At 36.7% G+C, this 27,030-nt stretch overlaps 1 protein-coding gene across 3 annotated transcripts; it reads right to left on the bottom strand.

Annotated features, from left to right (window-relative positions):
* Nucleotides 1-9,537: 9,537 nt before the first annotated feature.
* On the bottom strand, nucleotides 9,538-26,554 carry HTATSF1 (HIV-1 Tat specific factor 1). 3 transcript variants are annotated; one of them, XM_081276858.1, is made up of 10 exons: nucleotides 26,265-26,554; nucleotides 25,820-26,037; nucleotides 24,201-24,381; nucleotides 23,788-23,835; nucleotides 22,804-22,958; nucleotides 20,499-20,662; nucleotides 18,902-19,001; nucleotides 13,213-13,302; nucleotides 12,202-12,339; nucleotides 9,538-11,673 (listed from the first exon to the last, which is right to left on the bottom strand). In XM_081276858.1, the coding sequence occupies exons 2-10, from the start codon at nucleotides 26,003-26,005 to the stop codon at nucleotides 10,432-10,434; spliced, it is 2,304 nt and encodes a 767-aa protein (XP_081132984.1). In that variant the 5' UTR covers nucleotides 26,006-26,037; nucleotides 26,265-26,554; the 3' UTR covers nucleotides 9,538-10,431. The 3 variants fall into 3 exon arrangements, with proteins under 3 accessions (XP_081132984.1, XP_081132983.1, XP_081132982.1); XM_081276857.1 differs by having other exon boundaries at nucleotides 25,820-26,060; nucleotides 26,274-26,551; XM_081276856.1 differs by having other exon boundaries at nucleotides 25,820-26,060; nucleotides 26,265-26,542.
* Nucleotides 26,555-27,030: the final 476 nt, after the last annotated feature.

Here is a 27,030-nt window from a genome sequence, read left to right as displayed (position 1 = left end):
ACATATTGAATTGGTAATGGGTTTTGCTAATTTCTTCCATGCCTTATCCCCACTGTTGTTCAATAGGTGACTTTTAAGTGGATAGTTATAATGAATCCATTCACCCCAACTAGACAAAAATACAAGGTGTGATGACTTGATGGAGTGAGATATGGAAGCCATCGGACATAATGCAGGACCAAATGATGAAGGCCACCACCCTACAAGTTGCATTGATGAAAGTGAATTGCCCACACAAAAGCAAGTTGATGACGTCTCTCCAATTGAAATAGCCTGTTCCAGGATTTCTACCCTGTTATTGTCCTCTCCTCTATTGCACATGTATTTCTCTCTCCTTCAGTTTCCCCTTTTCACACAACCTGATTTAATAATACCCATTTTTTTTTTAAAAAGAAAACCTTCCTTCCAGAATCTGCTCCATTCTCTATTCTCTTTCATGACAAAACTACTCAAAGTAGTTACCTATAGTTGCTGCCTCCACATTCTTCCCACACATTCTCTTCTCACCACCCCTTATTTGGGTTTAATCCTGAACACGCTACTGAAATGACTCTTAATAAAGATCACCATCAACTTCCAGATTGACAAATGAAATGGCCCACTTTCTATTCTCATCTCAAATTCTAGCAATATTTGGTACAGTTGGCTATTCCTTACATCAGGAAATATTTCATGTCTGTTTCCAGAAACCCACATTCTCCTCTCTTTTATATCACTTACGACTCCTCTATTTCTTTTTCTGTCCCCTCTTTTTCTGTCTTGCCTACAAATGCTCAAGTGTATGAGGGGTTCATCTAGTCCCAGCCTCTTTTCTCTCTATACTCTTTCCTGAAGACAGCTCATCTAGTTCCTTCCTTTAAATATTATCTTTTTCCTGATGTCACCAAGTTTATATCTCCAGTTCTTACTTCATCCCCAAGTTTCTGAGTCATATATCTAATTGTCTACTTGACATATCCCATTGAATTTCTTATAGATGACTAAAACTTAACACAATGAAGACAGAAACCTTCAGCTGCTTCACTCCTCAAGGGTACTTGTTTTCCTGTTATCACCTACCAAAATTAATATAGCACCACCAGCCAGTCACTCAGTTGCTCAGGCCAAAATCCTAGAAAGTAATCCTTGATTTCTTTCCCTGAATCCCCACATCCAATCCATCAGAAAATGCTATCCCTTGACCACCAAGATATAAACAGAATGAATCCTGTCATTTCTCACCATCTTTCCTAATAGCCTAGTTTGAACCACCATCACCTCTCACTTGAACTACTACAACAGTCCCTTAAGGCCACCCTTTGCCACCAGCCCATAGTTTGTCCTGCTTTTAGCAGTCAGAATGATCTTTCTGAAGCATAATCCAGATCACACAACTCTGTTTAAAAGCTCCATAGTCTGTCTGTTGCAGTGTGTGTGTGTGTGTGTGTGTGTGTGTGTGTGTGTATTTCTTTGCTGGTAATTACTTAAGTAATTGGGGAATAATGTTGGTATTACAGAAGTGGCATTGGTTGTACAATACACTCTGCTGTCATGTATATCTAAAAAGAACAAAACAAGAACGAGGTCCTAAACAGAATAAGATGTACTCCATGTATGTATATGTCAAAATACACTCTACTTAAAAAGAACTAATATTTTAAAATGGCATCGTTCACATTCCATTTTTTTAGCATATTAATATTTTCAAGCTGTGACCAACTTTTATACTACTAAATAGGAGGCCCTATCAGTACATGAAGACCTTAAGCATAAGGCAGAACTCTACAGAGAGACCCTCCTTGGTACTAGGGTAAGCAGTTAAATGATTTAAATTTTTGCTGTTTTTTTTCCTATGTTAAGCTATCTGATAAAACTGAGTACTGATGAAGATGATGCAAAAGTAATGTGAAAAAGACTATGTCCCAGATCACTTTTTAAATTTTGGTTAAAATTCCTCACTATTAGAAGTGAATGTCCTGTAGGACTTATATCTTGAAGGAGGAAGCTGAGCAGGATTTAAAGGTTAACAAAAGATTAACTGACCGGGTTATGGGATGCAAATGGTATCAGAGATAAACTCCACTATTTCTATCACTGGACTTGGTATTGTGCTTCTGAACGCTCTACTTACTAAGTTCCATGGATTTTGAATGATTTGCCCTAACTCTGCATCTCCCATAAGCCCTATTATTTTTAGCACATATCGTTGCATTGTGTGAAGCATTCAGAGGTGCCATTACACTAGAAACATCTATACTTACTGTAAAACCCAAAATACAAACTTATTGACATCTTCTCCCCCACTTTTTATTTCTACCACCAAAATATATCCTAAATCTAATCACTTTGCACTATTTACATAGATATCACCATCTTTTGCTTGATTGAGCTACTGAAAAACCCTCCTAATCTTCTAGTTCTGTTTCCTTGATGCAGCTAAAAAAGCTCCCTTTAAAACACAAATCAGATGGAATCACTGCTTTGTTTAAAAGTCAAAGTTCTAATGCCTTTCTATATGCTCCAAATAAAATTCACCTTCTTTCCAGAGCTCTCAAGTCCCTCTCTTTTCCAATCTGGCCCCACAACCTTTCCAGCCTCAAAATCCACCACTCCCTCCCTTGCTCATTCTACTCCAGACATACCGACCTTTTTTTGGATTTTGGACATGTCAAGTTTATTCTTGCCTCAGGGTCTTTTCATTTGCTATTTCTGCTGCCTGGAACCATCTTATCCCAAGATCTTTATCTGGCAAGACCTTTTCATTGAGTATTGGCTTTTTTATATATATTTATTTTTTAGTTTTCGGCAGACACATCATCTTTGTCTGTATGTGGTGCTGAGGATCGAACCCGGGCCGCACGCATGCCAGGCGAGCGCGCTACTGCTTGAGCCACATCCCCAGCCCTGAGTATTGGCTTTAATGTCACCTCCTCAGCAACCTTCACTCCTTATCACCCTGGCTAAAGAATCATCTCCACAATAAAAGAGAAAAAAATCATGGCATTTGCAGGTAAATGGATGGAGTTAGAGAAGATAATGCTAAGTGAAGTCAGCCAATCCCCCAAAACCAAATTCCAAGTGTTTTCTTTGATATAAGGAGGCTGATTCATAGTGGGATAGGGAGGGGGAGCAGGGGAGGAATAGATGAACTATAGATAGGGCAGAGGGTTGGGAGGGGAAGGGAGGGGGCAGGGGGTTGTTAATAATGGTGGAATGTGATGATCATTAATATCTAAAGTACATGTATGAAGACAGGAATCGGTGTGAATATACTATGTATACAACCAGATATATGAAAAGTTGTGCTTTATATGTGTAATAAGAATCAGAATGCATTCTGCTGTCATATATAAATAAATAAACAACAACTAATTTATGTTCCAGAACTTCCACTAATTCAGATTGACAAATCTTTCCAATAACCCTTATTTGTGAAGTTTTCCTTTAAGTAAAATACCTGAATAGCATTATTTTTGTTTCTCAATTAATATTTAATGAGAAAAATGGGTAAGGGTTTACCAAGTTATATTTTACCCCTGTAAAAGAAATGTATCTACAAAATATCAAAAGAAAGAGAGAGAGAGAGAAAAAAAGAATCATCTCCCCGGGCCAGGTTGTCTCTAGTACATTCTCCTGATTTAATTTGTTCCCAGCATCTATCATCAGATTTATCTTTCCCTAATTCCCCCTTGTTAATGAATGGTGGGTTTCATAGTGGCATATTTGTACATATATAAAAATGTAATTTGATTATATTCCCCACACCTAGACCAATGTCTGGCTCATGGTCTGTATTTATTGTGTGAATGGAGAGTCTAATTAGCACTTTTATAAGCAAACTCCCATTGTATGGAACTTTGGTGTAAAAAGGCTAATGTTCAAAGATTCTCAGGGCTGTTCTTATATTCAATGGATATTCTTACATACTTTCACTCATTCATTGTAAATAGCTTATTGATTCACCATTCTCCCTGTCATCCTTCCTGGTGATTTGAATATAAAGTGGAGCTAGAAGTGAAGCTTAGTGCCTTAATAATAAGAAGACTAAATTTGTAACAGAAACATTGGTAAGTATATAAATGAAAAATTGTCTTATTGCCAAATGGCCCAAATTCCTTTGCTTCTACAGTGACACTGGAATTGGGCTCTCATTTCTTTACTGTAATAATAAAGTGACTAGAGATAATACACGTCATCAAGCTGAAAGAGATCCAAACAAATTTGTGAATACACAATAATTTTTGGTAAAATTGCTGGTTATCTGCAGAACAGATGCAGAAACTAAAATAACAGGGAAGAACAGTGTAGGGAAATCAGAAACTAAATTTTAGAGATTGAATCAAGGGGTCTCTCAAAGGAAATTTCACATAGTTCATTTTTTAGCATGTTATGCTATCCTTTTTTGTGTGTGTGTGGTGCTGGGGATTGAACCCAGGGCCTTATGCATGCTATACATGTTTTTATTTTATTTTTATTGGTACAGATTAATTATATAGAAATGTGGGTTTCATTGTGGTGTATTTGTGTGTGTGTGTGTGTGTGTGTGTGTATATATATATATTAATTTGATCAATTTCACTCCCTAATACTTCCCCTACACTCTTCTCCCTCCCCCTATCAAAAAAATACAGAGATTCCTTTTCTACTATCACAGCATCCTTTTTCTCCTGATTGGTTGTCTGTTTCCTTCTAACTTCTGCATATGAGAGAAAATATATGGTACATTTCTCACTGAGTCTGACTTATATTGCTCAAAATTATATTCTCCAGTTCTATCCATTTTCCTGCAAATGACATAATTTTATTCATCTTTATGGCTGAGTAATATTCCATTGTGTATATGTACCACGTTTTCTTTATCTATTCTCTGTCAATGGACACCTAGGCTGATTCCATAACTTGACTATTGTGAATTGTGCTGTGGTAAGCTTCTATCTGTAAGTATGCTGACTTTAAATCTTTTGAATAAATACCAAGGTATGGTATATTTGGATCATATGATAGTTCTATCTTTAGCTTTTTGAGGAAACTTTAAATGGGTTTCCATTGTGATTTCCAAGAGTATGTAAGAGTTCCCTTTCCTGCATGCTCCCCAGCATTTATTGTTATTTGAATTGTTGATGATTACCATTATAACTGGAGTCAGAGAATTTCAGTGTAGTTTTAATGATAAAAATGAACAGTGTAAGCCAGGCATGGTGGCGCATGCCTGTAATCCCAGTGTTCAGGAGGCTGAGGCAGGAGGATCTCGAGTTCAAAGCCAGCCTCAGCAACAGCAAGGTGCTAAGCAACTCAGTGAGACCCTGTCTCTAAATAAAATACAAAATAGGGCTGGGGAGGTGGCTCAGTGGTCGAGTGCCCCCGAGTTCAATCCTTGCTACTCCCAAAAATAAAATAAAAAATAAACAGTGTAGTTTTGATGCTAGAAATAAAATGATTTGTGTTTCACTGATGGCTAAAAGTGATGTTGAACATTTTTCCATAAAATTGTTGGCAATTTATACTTTTTCTTTTGAGAAATGTCTGTCGAGTTTATTTGTTTATATATTGATTGGGTTATTTGTTTTATAATGTTGACTACTTTTAGTTCTTTATTCTGGACATTAATTCTCTTTCAGAAGAGTATCTGACAAAGATCTTCTCCGTTTCTGTAGGCTTTCTCTTCACCTGGGAAATTGCTGGTAAGATTCCATGTTGGACGACTGAAGGATATGGGGTCCAAAGTCCATGGGCAATGGTAGCAGCCACAGATGCATCAACTCAAGAAAAATCAATCATTCATCCAGTACAGCTTCCTCCTCCCATTTTTTTTATCTCATCTGGGCCCCCAGTCTATTGAACAGTGTCACCATTCAGGGCAAGTGTTCCCCCTCAATTTGCTGTCCCTCATGCCAATTGTCTCTGGAACTACCCTCATAGACATGTCCAGAAGTCTTTTAATCCTAAGCATCTTTAAATCCAATCAAGTTTATAATTCTGATTAACCATCTCAAATGCCAATTGTATGTGGGGCTTTTTTTTTTGGCTGTCTTATCTCCATATAGACACTACACTTACCATCTAAGGAAGTATCCATTTCTAATGTTCCCTTTATTCCTCACTGCCTCACCTCATCTAGCATATTATTGGGCACACACTAGCCCAGTTCATACTTGCTTTCTATCATTACAACAAAGTACCTAACATAAACAAAAGGAGGAAAGGTTTATTTTGGCTCATAGTTTAACAGGTTTCAGTCCATGGTCACTTGGTTCTACTTTTTTTTTTTTTTTTTTTAGCACCAGGGACCCCATGGGTGCTTAACCACTGAGGCACATCCCCAGCCCTCTTATATTTTGAGACAAGGTCATGCTAAATTGCTTAGGGCCTAAATTTCTGAGGCCAGCTTTGAACTTGTAATCCTCCTACCTCAGCCTCCTGAGCTGCTGGGATTATAGGCATGTGCCACTGCACCCCAGCTGACTCTATCATTTCTGCGCCCATTGTAAGGCAGAATATCATGGCAAGGAGTATTTGGTGAGGAAAAGTTGTTTACCTCATGGCAACCAGGAAGAAGACACAGAGGGAGGAAGGGACAAGGAACAAAATATGCTGTTCTAGGGCATGCTCCCAGTAGCCTACTTCCTCCAAATAGGCCCCACCTCTTATAATTTCCACCAACTCCCAATAATGCAATCAAATTATCAATCTATCAATGAATTAATCCCTTGATGAGATTAAAGCAATCATGAGCCAATCACTTTCCTAAAAGCCCCATCTCTGAGTACTGCTGCTTAGAGGACCAAGCCTTCAGCATGTGAGACTTTGGGTGAGATTCCAGACTCAAACCATAACATAGATGCTACAGTGAGTCTAAATACTCTAAATCAATAGTTTAACATTACAACTATCTCAAATTGACCCACATAGTCCCAGTACATAGTGGTACAAAAAAACTGAAATACCATACAAAATTTGATTGACTTAATCTATTATTTCTTCAGAATTACCTAAAACCTAAAGATTTCATTATTTAAAAGGTAGTATAAAACACTTAGATAAAAAGAAAGTCAATCACATTTTCAAATCTGAAAATCAGACACATAGTTGACTGGACATTTATACATTTAGATGTTGTGGATTATCATTATTACTTAAGTTGAATTACTGTGATAAACCTGGAAAACAGCAAAACAAAGGCTGTTTTATACTTTGATTCTGCCTTCTAATGTTATCATTACTATCTCAGCAGAAACACTCAGAAATAGTGCCAGCAGTGGAATAATGGCAGTGAAAAAGCCATCTTTGTGCTGTTACTGCTTTCCTGTCTTTGTTTAACTTTGTACAGCCAGCACATCTTAATATCACAAACTTCAAGTTCTACAAGGTAACTAAACTATGAACACAAAGCCACCTGGTTATGGTTTCTAATTGAGGGTAATACATCTGATCTATCATATAACCTCAGTATATTCTTGGTTTCTAATGGAAAATAAAACCATCATGGCAAAATCTGAACACCTAAAAAGTCAACTTTACATGATGAATCATGTAAAATACAACTCCCAATAATGCAATCAAATTATGAATCCATCAATGAATCAATCCCTTGATGAGATTAAAGCGATCATGAGCCAATCACTTTCCTAAAAGCCCCATCTCTGAGTACTGCTGTTTAGAGGAACAAGCCTTCAGCTTTTTTTTTTTCTCAAGCAGTTATTCCCTACACTAATGGGTTTCCAAGAGTTACGCTATTTGTAATAGCAACTTGTGATTTTAGAAAGGAATAATTTTTTTTTACCTTTTTCTAACATCAGGGAGGTATTTTACTGAGAGATATAAACAAAGCCAGTAAATGAAGTGTGGTAACAGGCAAAAAGTATGTGAGCAAACTGACTTTAAATGAAGTGATTGTCTAAAGAAAGGTTGCAACTTGTATCAGAAAGAGATTCAATAAGGAAAAAATCCTTAAGAATATTGACAAATATTCACAAAGGGCAAATTTATAGGCATTCTCCCATTCACCAAAGTATGGCTTTTTTCAAACTAATTAAAAACATTTCTATTACATAAAAATGTTTAGCTTACTTTTTAAAAAGTTTGCATTATTGAGAAAAGCATAATCCAAATACTAGCTAATTCCTAACATCTCTACAAGACTTAGAAATAATCAAGTAACTTACATCAGGAAAACAGATTGAACAGGAAGAAGTAGTGCATTCCAAATGGACTGGATTTGTCTCCTCTGGGCTCCAGAAAGAACGTACCTATGACTGCTTAAGAAAGGAGAATAGATACTTGGAATAACTTACTCCTATTTTTCCCTTATCGTTTCTCCTGTAGAAAGCAGTAACAACTTCAATACTTCATTAATATTGCCCAAGATAAGTAATATTTTTTATCTAATATGAAGTTTCAAGTTTCTTGTTCAAGATAGGCGTGGGCTCAGAGAACAGGGCAATCATGCCATTCAAAGGCATGCCTGAAGCCATTTGTGGTTCATACATTCAAGGTTGAATGCAATACAGTATGAAATATCTTGTGCAAATTAACTAATCTGAAGGAACATTCAATTTAGGAATTGTCAGGCAATTGTTGAGCATTGTTGTGGTTAGAATCCACCCCCATATTTTCTTTTCTTCTGATAATAGGATGTATTGTTGCCTCACAATAAACTCAGTTTTTAGGACCAATGAAACCTGATTACTTAGTAAACAGGTGGCTATGTGTGTGTGTGTGCTGTGTGGCTGTTAATTTATATTCTCATGACCATTTTACAGCTATCTTTCACTTCCAGTGTGTTTATATGAAAAGAGCAGGGAGGGGTACTTGATATCAACAAATTAAAGAACAAGAAGAGGTCAGAATATAGGGATATCACCTAAGTAAAAGATGTCTTTTACACACACAAAAAATGTTCATATTGTAGATGGGAACCTGTCAGGGCTTGCAATGCTCTGTTTAGATGATGTAGTCCCCCAAATAGTGAAAGTTTACTACATTCTTTTTAATATTTTTAATTGTAGATGGACACAATCTTTATTTTTATGTGGTGCTGAGGATTGAACCCAGTGCCTCATATGTGTGAGGTGAGCACTCTACCACTGAGCTACAGCCCCAGCCCAATTTACTACATTCTCCATTCTTATAAATGGTAATATTTAGTAAGCAAAGGTTAATATCTGAAACAACAGATGAAATGTACAGTCTTGCAGATTTGGGATCTTCCAAGATACAATTTTAATGTAAAGAATGAAGTGGCCCCTCTCATGATCGTAGAGCTAACTTCTGTTGTAATGTGTCCCAACCTCTGTTTACAGAGGGTAAAGCATTCTTTTCCTTTTATTTAGAAAACCAATTCTACAATACGTCAGTGTTTAAATGACTCTAAATCTTTGAAGGTAACAGTTTGGGTTTGCAATATTCCTATATGTAACTTTTTTACTGACTCATCCCTGGTAAAATCCTGAAGATTTTAAGAAATCCCACACATGGACTAAAAAATCCTCAGAACACAATGGGCTTCAAGTATAGGAACTCTTTGCTGTTTAAGGAAGATAATGATTACAGACGCTATAATGAAAGAGCACCAATGCAGTTTATTTTAATGCTTCTAATTTATGAGAATAATTTCTTACTGCTACATCATTAGTTATCAGTACTGAAGTTGGAAAGCACAGTTAAGACCCACAACTCTATTGGACTACACAACTTCACACAATACTAGGCACCATTATTCAAAAACAAAAACTGAAGTATGCATGACAAAGTTCTTAATCTTCAGGGGATCCATGAACCACCCCCCCCCCAAACTGTACAGAAGTTGTATAGTATGCATGCATAAAATTTTCTGGGGAGCAGCCTCATTAAATCTACTTTTAAAGGGGTACAAGGAGGCTAAGAAACAGTACATGAAAGAATGCTAGTCTCCCCTATATTTTCAATGGTGGAAGGACTGGGCAGGGAAAAACTCTGAAGTGGTGTTTGCTTTATGAGTTCAGGAACATGTTCTGATTTAGAATGGAGAAATTGGGACACAAGTGGTAACATGAGTTGGAAACAAGGACACTCCCAAGAGATTTTGTATGAATAAAGCAATAGCATGAATTTAGGATGCAATTTAACTCCAGTACAATTTTTAGTTTCTGCATATTATCAGCTTATTTTTATTTTTGAATATCACAAACTTCAATCAGAATACTTTTAAAAATATTATTTTGCATGCATTTAACAAATACGACAAAAAGGACGAGTATCCAGTTTATTTGCGTTATTAACTATGAGGTTTCAACTCGACAGCCAATTAACAGATATTTAAAATAATGAGGTACAGGTAACAATGGAAAAACTTCAATGCATTAATCAGATGGCACCCTATCACTATGCATATGTTCATATAACACTACTAGTAATGACCCTGAAGCACAGGCAAATAGAGATGGAGGACTCTCCCTAAAAAGCAAGTTTAAGGGATTAAATATCAATATCATCATCATCATCATCATCATCATCATCACTACTAAGGACAAAGCTGCTGCCTGTGGACAGTGCATCTTCTTTCACATTCCCCAAAGTCCCCCTGTCATCAGAATCCTCAAACACCTTGTCATTGGAACACTCCTCATCAAACTTCTCACTGGAATTGCCATCTTCAAATACCTTTTCATCTACATCTTCATCTTCCTTTATGTCTGCATCTTCTTCATCTTCCTTTTCATCTGAGTCTTCAAACAGCTTTTCATCAGCATCCTCTTCTTCTTCTTTCTCATTAGCATCTTCCTGCTCTTTTTCATTGGCAAAATCTTCATCCTCCTTCTCATCAGACTCATCATCAAAAACCTTTTCATATATATCTTCTTCTTCTTCCTTTTCATCTGAATCTTCATCAAACTCTCTCTCAGAACCTTCCTCGTCATCTAACACTCTCTCAGAGCCTTCATCAAATTCTGATTTGTCGGTGTCATTTTCTTCTAACTCTTTGTCAAGAATGTTTTCAGGAAACTCTTTGTCAGAGCCCTCCTCATCAAAATCATTTTCAAGGCCATTTTCTTCAAATTCTTTTTCGGAGCCTTCTTCTGACTGCTTTTCAGAACCATCTTCATCAGATTCTCTCTCTGAGTCATCCTCTCCGGATTCTTTTTTGGGGCTATCCTCCTCTTCAGACTCCTTTTCAGGGTCATCATCTTCAGACTCTTTGGCAACACCGTTCTCTTCATAATCACGTTTGAGTTTCTTCTTTTTAGATTCTCTCTCAGGGCCATTCTCTTTCAACTCCTTCTTAGGACTACCCCCTTCAAAATCTTTTTCAGAACAGCCTTCTTCATATTCTCTTTTGGGACAGCCTCCCTCACACTCTTTCTCAAGGCAGCTCTCTTCAGACTCTTTTTCAGGGCAGCCTTCTTTGACCTCTTCTTCAGGCCCACCTTCTTTAGCATCTTTTCCAGAAGCCTCTCCTTCAACTTCTTCCACATCTTCTGCTTTTTCAAACTTCTTCTCATCAATAGGTTCTTCAAATGCCACTCCAGTTGCAGCTTCTTGAGCATTCATTTTAGATGTGCTTGGGTGCTCTGAAAAATGCCTTATTCTAGAAGGCCCTGCCCTTTCTGAAGCACAGACAGAATTTGAACGCTGAAGGCCTCTGTTGGCCTCCGGGGCATTGAGGAATGCCTCCCATCCTCTCAGCCTTTCCTCTCTTTCTCTTGAGGTCTCCTCCACCTGTGGATGAGTAGAAACTGCCATTAAAATGAGTTTTAGGCAACAAGGACAATTTCTCTGAGTGTTTCTAATACTGATGAAAATACCCTGATTTTATAAGGCAGCTCCCCTCAGGAAATCCTAGTAATATCTGTCTTCAGTTTTCAAACACTTTACATTTTGATTTACTGACTTTAAATAATAGCCAACCTTAAATAGGATCATTTAACTAAATGAAAACACCACAGTACTACAGAAATGTTTCATGTCTTAAAAGTTAGTATTTGAGTTCTGTCTGGACACAACAACACAGAAAGGAAAAGAAATGGTTTGGTTTAATGTGTTCTTTTCTTATCACTATTCTGGGCAAGTCTCAAAATTTCAGACTTACAAACTGCAACATTTTTTCTTTCCATCCTCTGAATGCAAAGTATTATTTAAAAGAAATGTTGATACACTAAACAGATTAAACCAAACCCAAAAGACTGCTTGATCAATATTTGTTGGTAATGAAACAATCTGTGTGCCCTTGATAACTGTAGAATTCACCTGATAATCTGTAGTCCCATCCCATGCTTGGGCGGTGATCTGTCGACCACCAAACCATCTTCCATCAAGGGTTTGAATACAATGATCAGCTTCCTCGGGATCCCTAAAGGACACAGAGGCCACACCATCTGGGTGCCTCTAGAAAGACAAGAATGAACAAAAAATAATGAACAATAAGATTAAAAGTAAAACACATTTGATAAAGTATGTAAGGAATAGTATTCTCTTTGATACTTCAAGGTAGAAAACTTTAAGAAGTCTTTCTCCCTTTTATCCCCAAAATGGCATGCATTCAGCTATTTCTTTAGCTACATCTTATCTAGCTAGAGCCAGAAATATTTCTGCGAAAAATATTGTCTAATGAGAGATAAGACAGAGTAATTGTTAAGACTGTGAACACTGAAGTGAGATTCACTCTGGGATTAAATCCTGGCTGTTACCAGCTGAATAAACCCTAGGCACGGTGCTCCATCTGAAAAGTTTTAGTTTCCTCATCTGTAAAGTGGGTAGAATAGGACTTACCTACCTTGGAAGGGTTGTTGAGGGCTAAATGAGATAACATGTAAAGGAGCTAATAGTACAACAAAAATAAATGGTGACTTTAAATTGCTATGTCAATTTTGGAAGTAAAAGAAGGATGTAAAGGGGAAATATACAGTAGAATATTTTCCCCAATTGATCCAAATACAGAGAAGAATAATTTAGAGAGGGGAAAATGTGGGCAAATAGGGAAAAATAAAGTCTTGTACATTTTTCTTGTAGTTTCTTTCACCTGTTCACATCCTCTAAGAGGGATGAAGAGAAATGAACAAGACATACCAAGTCTATCAAAGCCTTGACTTGTAAAAAATGTCTATCTAGTTACTGTTGATAGATGACTATCATCAGATAGCAAACTTACTATATTAAAACATTAATCTAAAATTTAGGGGCTTACTAATGTTCAATAATCATTTATTAAGCTAGAAAAATAATTGCTTTAGGATTCATTTTTCCAAGCCATGAACTTACATCAAAGAGAAGGAGCTTCCTAATTTGTCCAAACTTGGAGCACTCTACTCGAAGATCTTCTCTGATCTCATTCAGCACCAATGGATCGTCCTGTAAAAATTAACATAATTAAAATGTTTTCCTGTTTCTTCAACTATAATTCCTGATAATCAAATTTATTGCTCTGACAAACCCACAAATAAAAAAGGTTTTGCTTAAGTTTGACTATGTCTATAGTCTACAAAATTAAAAAAAAAAATCAAAATCAAATGAAGTTAGACCACTGTAGACAATGCTACTAGTATATGTCTACCCTGCTTTAAGACAGAGGAAATGGATAAGCATGGCAAAGAGAAGAGGGGGGCCTACAGTGACAAAGGAAAAAAGGAAGGGAAATGGGACTGGAAATTCCAAATTAACAGCAGCAGTAAAGGAAGAAACCCTGTGGCACACTTTTAGACTGGTAATTCCTGTACTGCACAGGCATCATAGTAATACTGATGAGTCCTTTGCTCTGATTTTCAGATAGATTCCTATTTACAGAAATGTTGCAAAGGAGAAAGAGATATCACTTTTATTGACTAAATTTCCTAAAACCTTTTTTGTGTTTGTGCTTTCAAGATTCTATTTTAACTCACAAGGTAAACCTTAGGAGGATTCTTGTTTATCTTATCTTCTGCTGTGTTATAACAAGTCAACACAGCACACAAGGTTTTAAAGCAAACATTAAGACATATTCTTACTGTTGCTCTTACAACAACCAAGTGTACGGAGAACATTTGAGCATTGCTATTTCTAGTAGCCAAATTCAGGTGTACTTTCCTCCTCAAACCAAAAGGATTTTTAATATTCCAATGGGAATATTTCTCTAAGTTTCAATGTATGAAAAGGGCTCAGAAAAAGCTAGGTTTATAAACTTGAATTTCAACTACAAACAAATATAAACGAAGATATGCTATCTAAGAATTTCTATTGAAGTCCATTTACACTAAGAAACATTTGAATGCATCTATCTTTCTCACAGGGTTTTATTTTTCTTACCAACTAAAAAGGAACTACGATGAAGTATCAAAAAGTAGCTTTTCCCCCTTAAAGTTCTCTCAAAAAGCAAAAATAAATTGGGAAGCAGTTACTGAAATCAGATTTAAAAGAAAAAATGTAAAACCCAATTTGCACAAATCTGCAGCTTCTAAAAGTATAACTGGCAGATTGAATTTCCCTATTTATAAAACCTTATTTTGGAGAAGAAAACCTAATTTTGCAGAACTATCAGATCTGAAAATGGTGCAATGGAACATAAACATCTTTTGATAAAGTCACGCAGTGGCCATTGGTGATGTATGTGTCTAATCAGCTCCTATGGGATCATGTGCTTGCAGAAGGCAGGAATCTTGTTTCACTGAGTTTTGTAAACAGTACAGAATTTTATATACAGCCAATAATCAATAAAATCTTTTTCAGAGTTTGACAAACTGTTCCTAATCTCTCTCTTATTCACCAAGAAAAATTGGGGTTATATAAAAAAACAAAAATAAAAAGTTTCTAAATATTTAACAAATTTCGAATTTAAATGTGATTCCATTAGGATGGGGGACACCATTATTTCTACATCAATTTCTCAGTATTCTTCCTATAAGATAGGTATCAATTCTGAGCCTAAGTCTTGCCAGACCTTTGTTTTCATTTATACCAACTTGAAAAACTAATACATTATCATTGTTGTACAGTATCCTGATGCTCCATGATAATGTTCTCCTCCTTTAGGAAGACTCTTTAACCTAGTGAGCTACACATGGAAATTTTCTGAAGATGGCATTTTGCAAGCAATAGGCCTGTGACTAAAATTGGCCTCACGCACTACAACTTTCTACCATCAATTCTCAGTATTTATTTCCCCCATGATGGTGTTTTGTTTTGTATAGAAGAAATAAATGATATTTCTCATGCCTTTCCAATATAAAATTACACTAGCTAAGACAGTGGACACTGATCACACAGGGTTACTGAACATTTGAAATGTGGCTAGTCCACCTCAAGGTACTCTAGGTGTAAAACGTACACTACACTTTGAAAATTTAGTACCAAAAGGAAAAAAAAGGAGTATACCTCACTAATATTTTTATACTCACTATATGTCAAAACTGTAATATGCTGGATATGCTGGATTAAATTAAAATTCACAAAAATTTAATTTCCTTAGTTTCACATTATATTTTTATTTGGATTACGGAAAAATTTAAAGTTCACATGGGGCTTACCTTATACTTCTATTGGACATTGCTGATACACACAAAGAGAAACATACCTTTGCATTTGAATTTTCACTCCTCATCTCTTGGGATTCTAATTTGTCAGACATTACATTTTTAAATAAGGCTGAATCGAATACTGCAGACCCTCTGAAGTGACATTAAAAACATTAGGCTTCACTGTTTACCCTGCTGCCAAAGAGTATTTTTAGATATGCTGCTTCTAACATTGGTCAATTGTTTAGAATAAAAATATATTACACTCCCAGAATCTTGACTTATTTCTGATAACTTGAAGTAACTAGACAATTCAGTTTTTTGTTTCCCACTAAAAAGCTCAATGCTAATGTCTGTTCCTTAGGCTCACAAGAAGTCTTCAGTCAAATCAAACAATCCCAAAAATTATGTAATGAAAGCAGGCTTTCCTGTTAAACCCTTCTATTCATTGTCACATAACGTCTATACCAGTATTGTCTAATACTTTTTATGATGATAGGAAATTTGCATATCTGCATTATTCAATTTGGTAGCTATTAATTGCATATATAGCTCGTACAGTTGAAGAACTGAACTTTTTATTTAGTTTTAATTAAACTATACATATGTGGCTAGAGTCTACAATATCAGATAGTATAGGTCTACACTATACATTCTGAAGTTCAAGACCACAGAGATAGTGAACAAAAACCAAGACTGTTCTCTCTCTTGCTAACAGGCTCTTGTCAATCTAGTTGGACCACTTGAAACTAGGTTGGTGCACAAACAAGGAGAGGGCCAAGGATTTCTTTGCTTGGGAGTTCTGAAGCGTACCACTGCCAGCACAGACTGTCCTGCCACACTCTGAAGCATAGCATCTGAGAAGAAAATTGCTTTCATTTATAAAGATGTAAAGCAGAAATATTTTATCCATTGCATGAATGTAGAAACTTTGGCTTGGAAGTGATAGGGATTTCATTGATTCTTTCAATTATTCTTCATATAAATAATAGGGCAGGGGGGCTGGGAGTGTAGCTCAGTGCTAGAGCATGTGCTCAGCACACACTAGTCTCTGGGTTCAATTGCAGAACAATAAAATATAGGGAGGGCCTAATAATAAATACATATTTAGGGTCTACAATTCTATGCCCTGGGACTACAGCAGCAAACAGAGTAGGCAAAGTCCTGGTCTTCATAGAACTCATATTCTAGCAGAAGAGATAAAATTATTTCAGATAATAATAAATGACACAAGGGAAACAAAACAGGGTAATATAAAGGCTCTGTAACTCCAAAGTAAAGTTTACACTAAACCAAGAAGTATTTGTTTTTAAAGAATCAGAAATTTATAAGTAGATCTATAAGGGTTAAGATGGAATAAATGTAGCTTGGAGGGGATAATATTTATAAAGCTAAGTCAGCTCAGGGTGACAGTTACACATAAATAGGGTCTGTCAATAAGCAAGGCAGGAGGCAGAAACAAGAACATACAAAATTTACAGACTTCTTTAGAGGGACTAAATGCTTTGAATTAAGTTTGCAATTACATTCACATTTGAATGTCAGGAGTTTGATATATGTGAATCAAGGGCTTCAAGTCACGTAAATAAATATGCCACCTAATCAACAAACCACTTATTCACCAGGGAGATAAAATTCGATGAATCACAGGAAATTCTAGAGTTGTACCTAGTAGACTAGACACTGTGATTTACCTATGAATTGCTTTTAAAGTCCTACCCAGCAAGGACAGCACTTCAAAAAGCAACTACAGATGCTATGCAACTTACAATGGGGTTACGTCCCAACAAACCTATCAGAAATTGAAAGTATACTAAGTACAAAATGCATTTAGTATACTTAACCTACTGAACACCAGACCTTAGCCTAGACTCCCTTAAATATGCTCAGAACATTTACATTAGCCCATAGTTGGGCAAAATCATCTATTTTATAATAAAGACTTGAATATTGGATGTAGTTTGATGAACACTGTATATACACTGTAGAGTACTGGTTGTTCATCCTCATGATTGCTAGCCTGGGAAAAAAATCAAAATCCAAAATTTGAAACACCATTTCTACTGAACACATATTGTTCTTGCACCATCAGAGAGTCAAAAATGTGTCAAATCAAACCCAGGTAAAGTCAGAGACCTTCTGTAGTGTGCTTGTACACACGTGTGTTTTTAAGTCATACTTCATTACTCCTGCAAGTCTACAATAGCTCTGTAATATTTCAAGGTTCTTCTGGATTTCTGGTCAGCAGAGACACCATGCAACTTTACAAATATACCACATGCATCTATCCAATGACTTTGAAAGATGTCCAGACTCCACAGGTGGACAGTAAGTCCTATTGCATCACTGTTCAGAGATGGAGCTCAATTGTCCATCTTGGGAATCTTTCTAATGTAACTAAAATGATACTGCATTTTGACACTGTTTACAAACCAAGCACAGAACAACAAGAATGAGCACTGATGGCACCTACCACATTTGTAAAGCTGGAATTTTACATTATGAACAGTTTCTTCATGTATGACTTGCTATAATTCCAGAACTAGACAGAGAATAGAGTTGCTTTGCCAGTAATGATAGTGTCAATCTACATCAGCAAAAATTAGAAGCAGAATACAGCACAAGATACCTTGACAACTATTAGTATTCCTCAAACCTCTTCAGTACTAGAAAACTTCCTTTATTCATTTATTCCCTGTTCTTAAGAATTTTACATGGACATTAAATATTATAACCTTCTCCTAGTAGCCATTGAAGGGTTTTGTAAAACTGAGGTTCTGAAAAAACAACACCCGTTATTTAAAACATTGGGGGCTTAATTTCATTATACTAAGGATTAAACTTTTAGTAGCAAAGTGAGTTTTCATTTGCAAGTGTGCAACTGGTACTCTCCACCAAAATCAGCCCATACTTGTTGGACTGCACTCAAAATCCACAAACTATCCTCACTGATTTTTAAATGATGATATTTCTTAACAATTTCCCACACCAAGAGGCTGTTATTTGGGGCCATGATAAGAGTATTAAGCTGAGGGATATAGAAGTTCACTGGACTAGACAAAGGGGAATGAAGGGAAGGAAAGGGAGATGGGACTAGGAAAGCAATGGAATCAATCAGATGTAACTTTCCTATGTTCATATACATACAACCACAAGAATGGGAAGTTATAATCCATGTGTGTTTGATATGTCAAAATATATTCTACTATCCTGTATAACTAAAAAGAACAAATAAAAAAAATTAAAATAAGACTACTAAACAGTTTTACTGGGATACAATTAAAAGAACATGGTGCCAAACAAAGACAAATCCAAAACATCAGATTGATCCTTGGCTCCATTTTTCTGCCTTATCCACTACCTGAACATGTAGGATGTGACATGACAAAGATGGAAGATGACCTTTGGGCTCCCTTGAAAGAAAACATATCAGAATTCCTATTCGTTAGAACACCATTTCCTACCTCAAAATCCATAGGGTGAAACATATTTTTGATGATGACAACTCGCTCATGGCGCATCCGGGATGGCCCAGCTCTCCTCTCAGGTCTCCAATCCAACTGCCTAAATATCATAATATAGTAGAAAGAAAATGAATTTTGTTTCAGACTTGTTGGACAGAAAATGAGTTACTAATATAACCCTTTAATATTTAATAATGATGATTATTTGATTCTAAAACAATGTATATTTTTGTCACAATTCCATTCACAGAACTTTCTGAACTAAAAACGCTGGGCAGGGGTAAAAATAAATCTGGTACCTGAAACCCTCAGCATATATAAGCAACTCATCTCATACAAACATTCCAATGGGACTCCTAAAATTCCTAATTATTTACTTCTTATTATTCTCTAGGAAGATATGTAGTTATTCCTCAGCATATATGGGTGACTGGTTCCAGGACCCACCTTGGATACAAAACCCATACTCGAGTCCTTTATATAAAATAGCACAGTATATGCATAGAACCTACACATATCCTCCTGTATACTTTACGTCACCTCTACATTACTTATCGTATCTTATATGATATAAATGCTACATAAATAGTTGTTATACTGTATTGCTTAGGGAATGATAACAAGAAAAAATTTCTCCATGTTCATTACAGATGCAATTTTTTCTCCAAATATTTTCAATTCACAGTACACTGAGTCCACAGATATAGAACACACGGATATGAAAAGTTGACTGTATTTTGAGGTTAAAAAATGTTTTGTGTTAGTTTTTAGGCACTTTATCATTATAAAGAACAAGCTGCACAGAAATATATAAAACTACTCACTTTGTTACAGTCTTAAATTCTACTAATACCATTTACAAAATTTGTAGTATCTTTTTAAACTAATCTTGTAAAAACTATGGGACAGTACAACTAAACACTTTTATTATTATTTAACATCAGGGAAAGTATTTATCCTTTTCTTAAAACTAGCATACTTCTGTCTGTTTAAAAATATATTAATAAAAACCTGACAACATTACATATATGCTACATGTAACTATACAGAAAATACAGTAATAAAGCTTATCATTTCTAATTTCTACAAACAAACCTGTATATAAAAATTAGCTCCTGGTATAACTGATTTCAATTCACATTGAAAATAAACCAAAAGTTCTGGTATATAAGCCTAAACTATCTTGCTAATTTAATGTTCAACATTTTCAAAAAATGATTTTTCTTGGGGCTGGGTTTGTGGCTCAGTGGCAAAGCGTTTGTCTAGCATGTGTGAAGTACTGGGTTTGATTCTCAGCATCACATATAAATAAATAAAATAAAGATCTATTGACAACTAAAAATATTTTTTTAAAAAATTGATTTTTCTTAGCTCAGTTAATTACCATTATAGTATAAATAAATACTGCAGAAAAGAAAAATACCACCATTGCCAAATCAGCCCATCAACTAGATTACCAAAGATCCCTGGTGAACTAATGAAATTCTTTAAAAATGATCTGTAGACATTTTTGATGAAACAAAACTAAGTGGCTACTATCAAAAATATACTTTAGGATATTTATATGGAACCTTTCAAAAAGAAAAAAAATACAAACTTCTGTTGCAGAGACAGCTTCTTCTTATAGTCTTTGCACTTCTTCTTCTTCTTTGAGGCGTCATATTCCCCCTTCAGCTGAAACTTTGCTACCTCGACATGTAATTTGTAGCCTCTAATTTCATCTTCATCCAAAAGTTTTAATGCAAGTTCCACAGATTCCCTCTTTATAAAGGTAAAATAAAATACAGTCAATAAGTTACACACTGAAAACTTGAGAAGTCTTTTAGAAAGGAATGATGACAACTACCTACTTTGAGATAAAGAACTCTAGAATGTAAATAAGGAAACTTACTTTGGAGACACAGCTGCCCCTAACCAGCTGTGTGAACTTGGGCCCCTTACTTAAACTCCCGAGCCCCAATTTCTTCCTTTGTAAAATGGAATAGTACTATCTTCATCACAGGGCTCCTTGTGAAATGAAATAGTTCACGCAAAGGGTAGGAACTAGCAGACAGTTAAATATTCAATAAATTAATTACTGGGTTAATTTTGCCTCTTGGAATGTCAATTGCACATCTACAAAATAAGGTGAGTGGACTTGCATAATGGAAGGTTGATTCTAGTTTTAAAATCCTATCGTACTCCCACCTGAAAAGCTAGATGACTCAAGGAACTGGGAATAAGATTTCCAGCCTTTAATTTTTTGCTTCAACAACTAAAATATTGGTCTGCAATACACTAATAAGTAGAAGATATCTAGCAGCATATTTATGAAATACACTTATAGACTGTGGGTCCTACATAAGGTGGGCAGTTATCAGATCCAAAGAGTCTAAGACCCGAAGGTGTGAGGAAAACAAAACTGAACTCAGCTGCTCAAATCAAATATGGATCTTAAAATAATTACACAAATTTTTCTGGAACTCAATTTACTGGTTTGATAATCTTGTGCTTTTATGGGCCCTAAATTATATATATGAAGTTTCATAAACTCCATTTTTAAAAAATCCAATCAAACCCCCTTAAAGAAGCAGCTCACAGATGTTTAATAATCCTTGAAGAACTATAAAACTTACAAATCTCCTTACATTTAAACACTACAAAAGTACTTCCCTCAAATGGTCATGCTTATGTCCCACACCCATCTTGTTTAAGAACAAGGTTAAAAACCTACCTACCAAAAAGCTGTCAGCTTAATCCTTCCCTCTTCTGGTCTTACTGAAATACAGCAGATTCACAATGCACTTGTAGTGCTTGCACTGCTGTTGTACCATTTTTATTTTACTTTATAATTACTGTCAGGTTCTATGACAAATGTACATTTCATTATCATGTACATTTTGTACCCAGCAATAACACATAATACTCGTTCCTAAGGTGGCAGGTGTTGTTGCCTTTGGCCCTGAGCTACCTCTGTGCAATTTATGGTACCAAGACTACACAAAACATCTGCAAATTTCTGTTAATATCATTCTCTTTTCTCCTATTCAAAAATATTTTAAAGCAATAAGCATAAGCTATCATCTCCTTTATGATCTAATTCCAGGGTCAGAAAAGTCATTTTGTAAACAGCCATTTAGTAAGCAGTTTAGGCTTTGTGGGCCATGAGGTCTATGCTCAAATATGCAACTCTGATGAAACACAAAAGCAGTCTCAGACAAATGCATACATGAGTGAGTATGGCTGTGCTCCAATAAAGCTTTATTTACAAAAACAGGTGGCAGGCTGGAGTTTGCAAAACCCTGGTCTAATTCATTTCAACAGGCCAAAAAAATGTTTCTGGCTTTCATTTTTCTTCTCAGATTTTTAAACCATTTTCCCAACTGATTACACACATTGATGAACAGATCTTTGCACTGAGAATTTTAAGACAAAAGAAGCACTTCAGGCACATACTTATATACTTTCAAAACACGTGAAAACCTTACCAAAGTGATACACACAGGTACCACCTGAAATTTCAGTTTTCTTTATACCCTGTTTTGAATACTGCTTGGTTTAAGTTATCACCTTTTATAGTCCTGGGCTGGGATTGTGGCTCAGTGGCAGAGCATTTGCCTTGCACATGTGAGGCACTGGGTTTGATCCTCAGCACCACATAAAAATAAGTAAATAAAATAAAGGTATTGTGTCCATCTACAACTAAAAAAAATTTTTTTAAATGATTATAGTCCTGGCTCCTGAAGTAAAAATGGTGATAAAAAGGCCAGGTGCAATAAATCATGCCTTTAGTCCCAGCTACTTAGGAGGATGAAGCAAGAGGATTATTTGAGCCCTCAAATTCAAGATCAGCCTGAGCAACAGAGTGAGACCTCCATTTAAAAAAATGGAAATACAAGAACTTATTTGATCATATAACTAACCTTCAAATAACAGCAAAGCCCATCTCCTTTAAGATTTCCTTGATTATCTTTGTAAAGTTTGACCTTAAATTCTTCTGTATGAGGATCCCTCATAATAATACCAAACTTGGACATAAGCTGTATAAATTCATCCACTGTAATGTCAGGAGGTAAACCTGTAAAATCAAGAAAATTTTCCAAAATATTTATAAAGGTGAAAGTTACTTAGCATTCTATCAATTAGAAATTTACAACTTAGGTGAATGCAAAACTGATTTTCCAAGTGAATGCAAAAATCTTACATCTATCAAACTAAGGAACATTCACATATTTATGTATTCAAATATATATTAAAATTATTTTTGCTTAGCCCTCACTGAATCTGAAGAGGGAAAACTGTCATCAATTAGCTAACGCAGGTAAAATGGATGGTATATACAAAGTTACATACACTTAATTTTTCTTAGTTCTGTAATAAGCAAATTCCTCATTAGTGTAAACAAGTGAATAAACAATTCTACAATGAGCCAGGCATAGTGGCACACATCTGTAATGCCAGCAACTTGGAAAGCCGAGGAAGGAGGATCTCAAATTTGAGGACAGCCTAAGCAACTTGACGAGACCCTCTCAAAATGGAAAAAAAAAATGTATGAGAATGCAGCTCAAGGGCAAAGCACCCCTGGGTTCTATCCCCTGTACCAAAAAATATATACACATATACATATAAAATACACACATATATATACATCCATCCACAAAGATTTTAAAAATGGACTTCAGAGGAACTAAAACTAAAAATCATTTTGAAAAAATCTCAACATCAAATATTTTCAATCCTGGGCTGGAGTGTGGCTCAGTGATAAAGCACTTGCCTCAGATATGTGAGGCACTGGGTTCGATTCTCAGCACTGCATATAAATATGAATAAAATAAAGATCTATTAACAACTAGAAAAAATTTTTAAAAATTGTTCAATCTTAAGTTTGTTTTAAAAGGTATACATACCAGACACATATACATTTGTATTTCTGTCTTCTTCAACATGAAACCACCCTAAAAATCAAAAAGAAATATATAAAATGCTTAAAAGCCAAGATAAGAATTACATTATGAAATTTTGACAATGTGACAGTTTCTTAAAATTTCTAGGAACTTTCTCTTACCTTTAGAAGACTAATAAACTAACTCAAATCACTGCCTACCTTTCAAATATTTGAACCTTTTGACAAATTTGTTTTCAAGCCCTGGCTAAAAGAGAAGATGGTCATTTTATCTTGATTCTTTATGACTCAGACATCTTAAAGAAAAAAAACTCATTTCTTCAGAGCTATTATAATTCCCCCAAAACTAACTATATATGTTTACACACTCACTTTTTAAATTTTTATGCTCATGTTTTGCAAGGTACAACCACTTGCCTGATTCAGCCTTTCTTTTTTCTCCCTTCTTTCTAGGATCAGCAGGTTCAGGGGTTTTTCTTTGTGGCGGTTCCTCTGCAGTCCTAGTGTTGGCATCTTGGACATTTGCAGTAGAACTAGATGCACCATCATTAGAGAAGCCATAATTGGCTTGATAAGTAGCAATGAAATCTTCAGTGATCTGGACAAGAAAGTCAAAATGCATACAAAAAAATTCAAAGTCATTTCCACCCATAAAAAGTTTAAACTTCTGCAGATTAACACTTGTAGTAATTAAACTGTAAATGCATAAATACCAAAGAAATATTGGCTCCTTTTCTAATTGTTTCATTTGTAAATTATTACTTCCCTACCATACCCTTGACTAAGGCTACAAATACATAAAACAAAGGAAACAGCAGCTAACAATAATGCAGAACAACAAATGTCATCTAATAATCTATTATAGAAACCAATTTCTTACTGTCTAGATGCAATATATGTGTACAATAAATACACTTCTGTATATGAGAGCATATGGCATGCAACTCTTGATGTTTTGTATGAAGAATGGGGCTAACAATTGTAAAACAAAATGTTCATATTAACTCTATCACTAATTAAATTACACTATCATTCAATGTCAAAACAAATTAAGGACAAGTCCAAATCATATGTGTATTCCTTGTTTTTGGAATCAATAACATAAAAAGAGAGTTACAAATTAATCTCTTACCAAATAATTGATAAGTACTCAGAAGGAAAAAGAAAACAAATCTGCACTCAAGCTGGTATCACTATACATAAGTAAACAGTCTATTTTAAAAATTTGGAGAGATTGGAATATATACAACAAAAAATGGAAAAGAAAAACACTAAAGTAAAGTTTTAAAATAACCATCCAATCACACAATGGAGACACATTTGGTATTATCAGCTTGCAAGTTACTGTGTTGTTAATATCCTTTGATACTGGTGCTCATATGAGTCTTAAGATTACCAGGGAACATTTACCACAAGTTTAGAGAACCAAGTTTAACACTAGTTATTTTACTTCCAAGCTGAAATAAAACAATTAACAAACTCTAAGTACTCCAAACAAATGTACACAGATCATTTCCATCCATCTTCTGTGCATTTTTAGTCACAGTCCTGTGGTTAAACGGTTCAAAGACATATGCCCAGGGACAAAATTTAGTAGGAAAATAAAGCAAAGGGCAAAGAAAAGTTCAAACAATAAAGATATATAAATGGCTATTTTTAAAAAAAATCAACATGCTTCACACAGTACATAAGCTTAACATCTGAATTCCCAGGATATATCACCTTGACTATCTTGAGATCAAACGTTACTAAATCTAGTGTTTTTCCTCTTTGCAATAAAAATCAGTCATCAATGTAATAACCAGCTGTGACCTTCACAGACAAAATTAATAAGGCATACAAAAGGCATTTAAGACACCACCTAAAGATTTACGTTTCTCTACACACAGGTTCTGTAACAGACGCAACAAAAAGACACGTCATGACCAGACATGGGGGGCTAGGATCATGGTCCTTGGCAAAGCAAACGTAATAGGAGTACCAGCAAGGCTGGCCAGGCGGCCCTCTCCGCAGTGGCGCCTGTGCCTCTATCTTACCTTGGGGAACCATGCCTTCTTGTCCAGGTCCCACTCATAGGGGGTGTCAGCCGGTTGCTGCCCAAAAGAATCGGCTTCTCCGCTGGGATCATTCTGGGTGTCACCGTCCTTGGTGTCTCCGTACAATTCTTGCATTCGCAACTGCTCATCAAACTCATCGTTCGCATCCAAGTTGTTGCCGCTCATGTTTCCTACCTAGCCCACCGGCAGGGTTTAGACTAGAGAAAAGGCCCAGATGACGCTGGAAGGGAGCAGAGAAAGGGAGGTCCGCTGTGCTCAGCTCGAGCCCCGCCGCCCCCCGGCCCGCCTCCCCACTGCGCCCCAGCAGTCCCCGGGAAGTCAGGGCAGTTCTGCCGCCGCACCGCCCCCGGCTCCGCCCGCCCGCCCGCCAGCCGCACACGCGCGCGCGCATTGCTACTCTGAGCTCGGCCGCGCCGCCGCCCACCTGGCTCACTTCACAGGGCTGCGGTGCCGCTGTTCGGTCCGGGACGCAGCAGTAGCGCACATACGCGCGCCGCCGCCGCCACCGCCGCCGCCTACCGGGTCTGAGACGATCGCGGCTCCCGCGGCAATGTCAGGAAACGATTTAAAAACGAAGCCCCACAGAGCCTGACGCAGTCGCCATTGCCGCCGCGTCGCGACGTCGCGGATCGCGCCGACACGCCCACAGTAGCGTCAGAAGGCGCCGACGCAGGCTTGCGGCTCTCGAATCGGGGGCGGGGCCCCAGGGGGCGCGTAGCTGTCTCGTGTCAACGCCCACCAGAGCCCTCCCGGAAACGGGACGTGGCCCGCTGGGACCCGCAACCCCTTAGGAACCTGAGGCTCAGCGGAGTCTCCCACGGGTTGGGCGAGGTTGGGCTCCGGCGGTGTCCCGAAGGAAGGCGTGGGAATATTCCCATGCAGCGGGCGCCGGGCGGTATCGCGGCAGGCGCCATCTTGGGAAAGTGGGTGGGGCGGGCAGGAGAACTTTCTCTTGCTTAGAGAAAATGACGCGCCTCCTTCTCCTGGTAGCCCCTCCCCTGCGCAGGAAAGGTCTTTTACTTATTTTTTAATGATTGCTCTAGGATAGGCATAGGCTGTAGTTCAACGTGGCCGCCTAAGTACCTGATGCGGGGTCTGGTGTCTAGTGCGGAGTGAGTGTATGAATGAATGAACGAACGATGGGATGAAAGTGGCAACCTTTTCCTAGGCTTATCTCCCTCCTATATTGA

The sequence above is a fragment of the Spermophilus citellus genome (genome assembly GCF_964194105.1).
Source record: "Spermophilus citellus genome assembly, chromosome: X".
NCBI classification, from domain to species: domain Eukaryota; kingdom Metazoa; phylum Chordata; class Mammalia; order Rodentia; family Sciuridae; genus Spermophilus; species Spermophilus citellus.
This window is presented reverse-complemented; position numbering and strand designations above follow the sequence as displayed.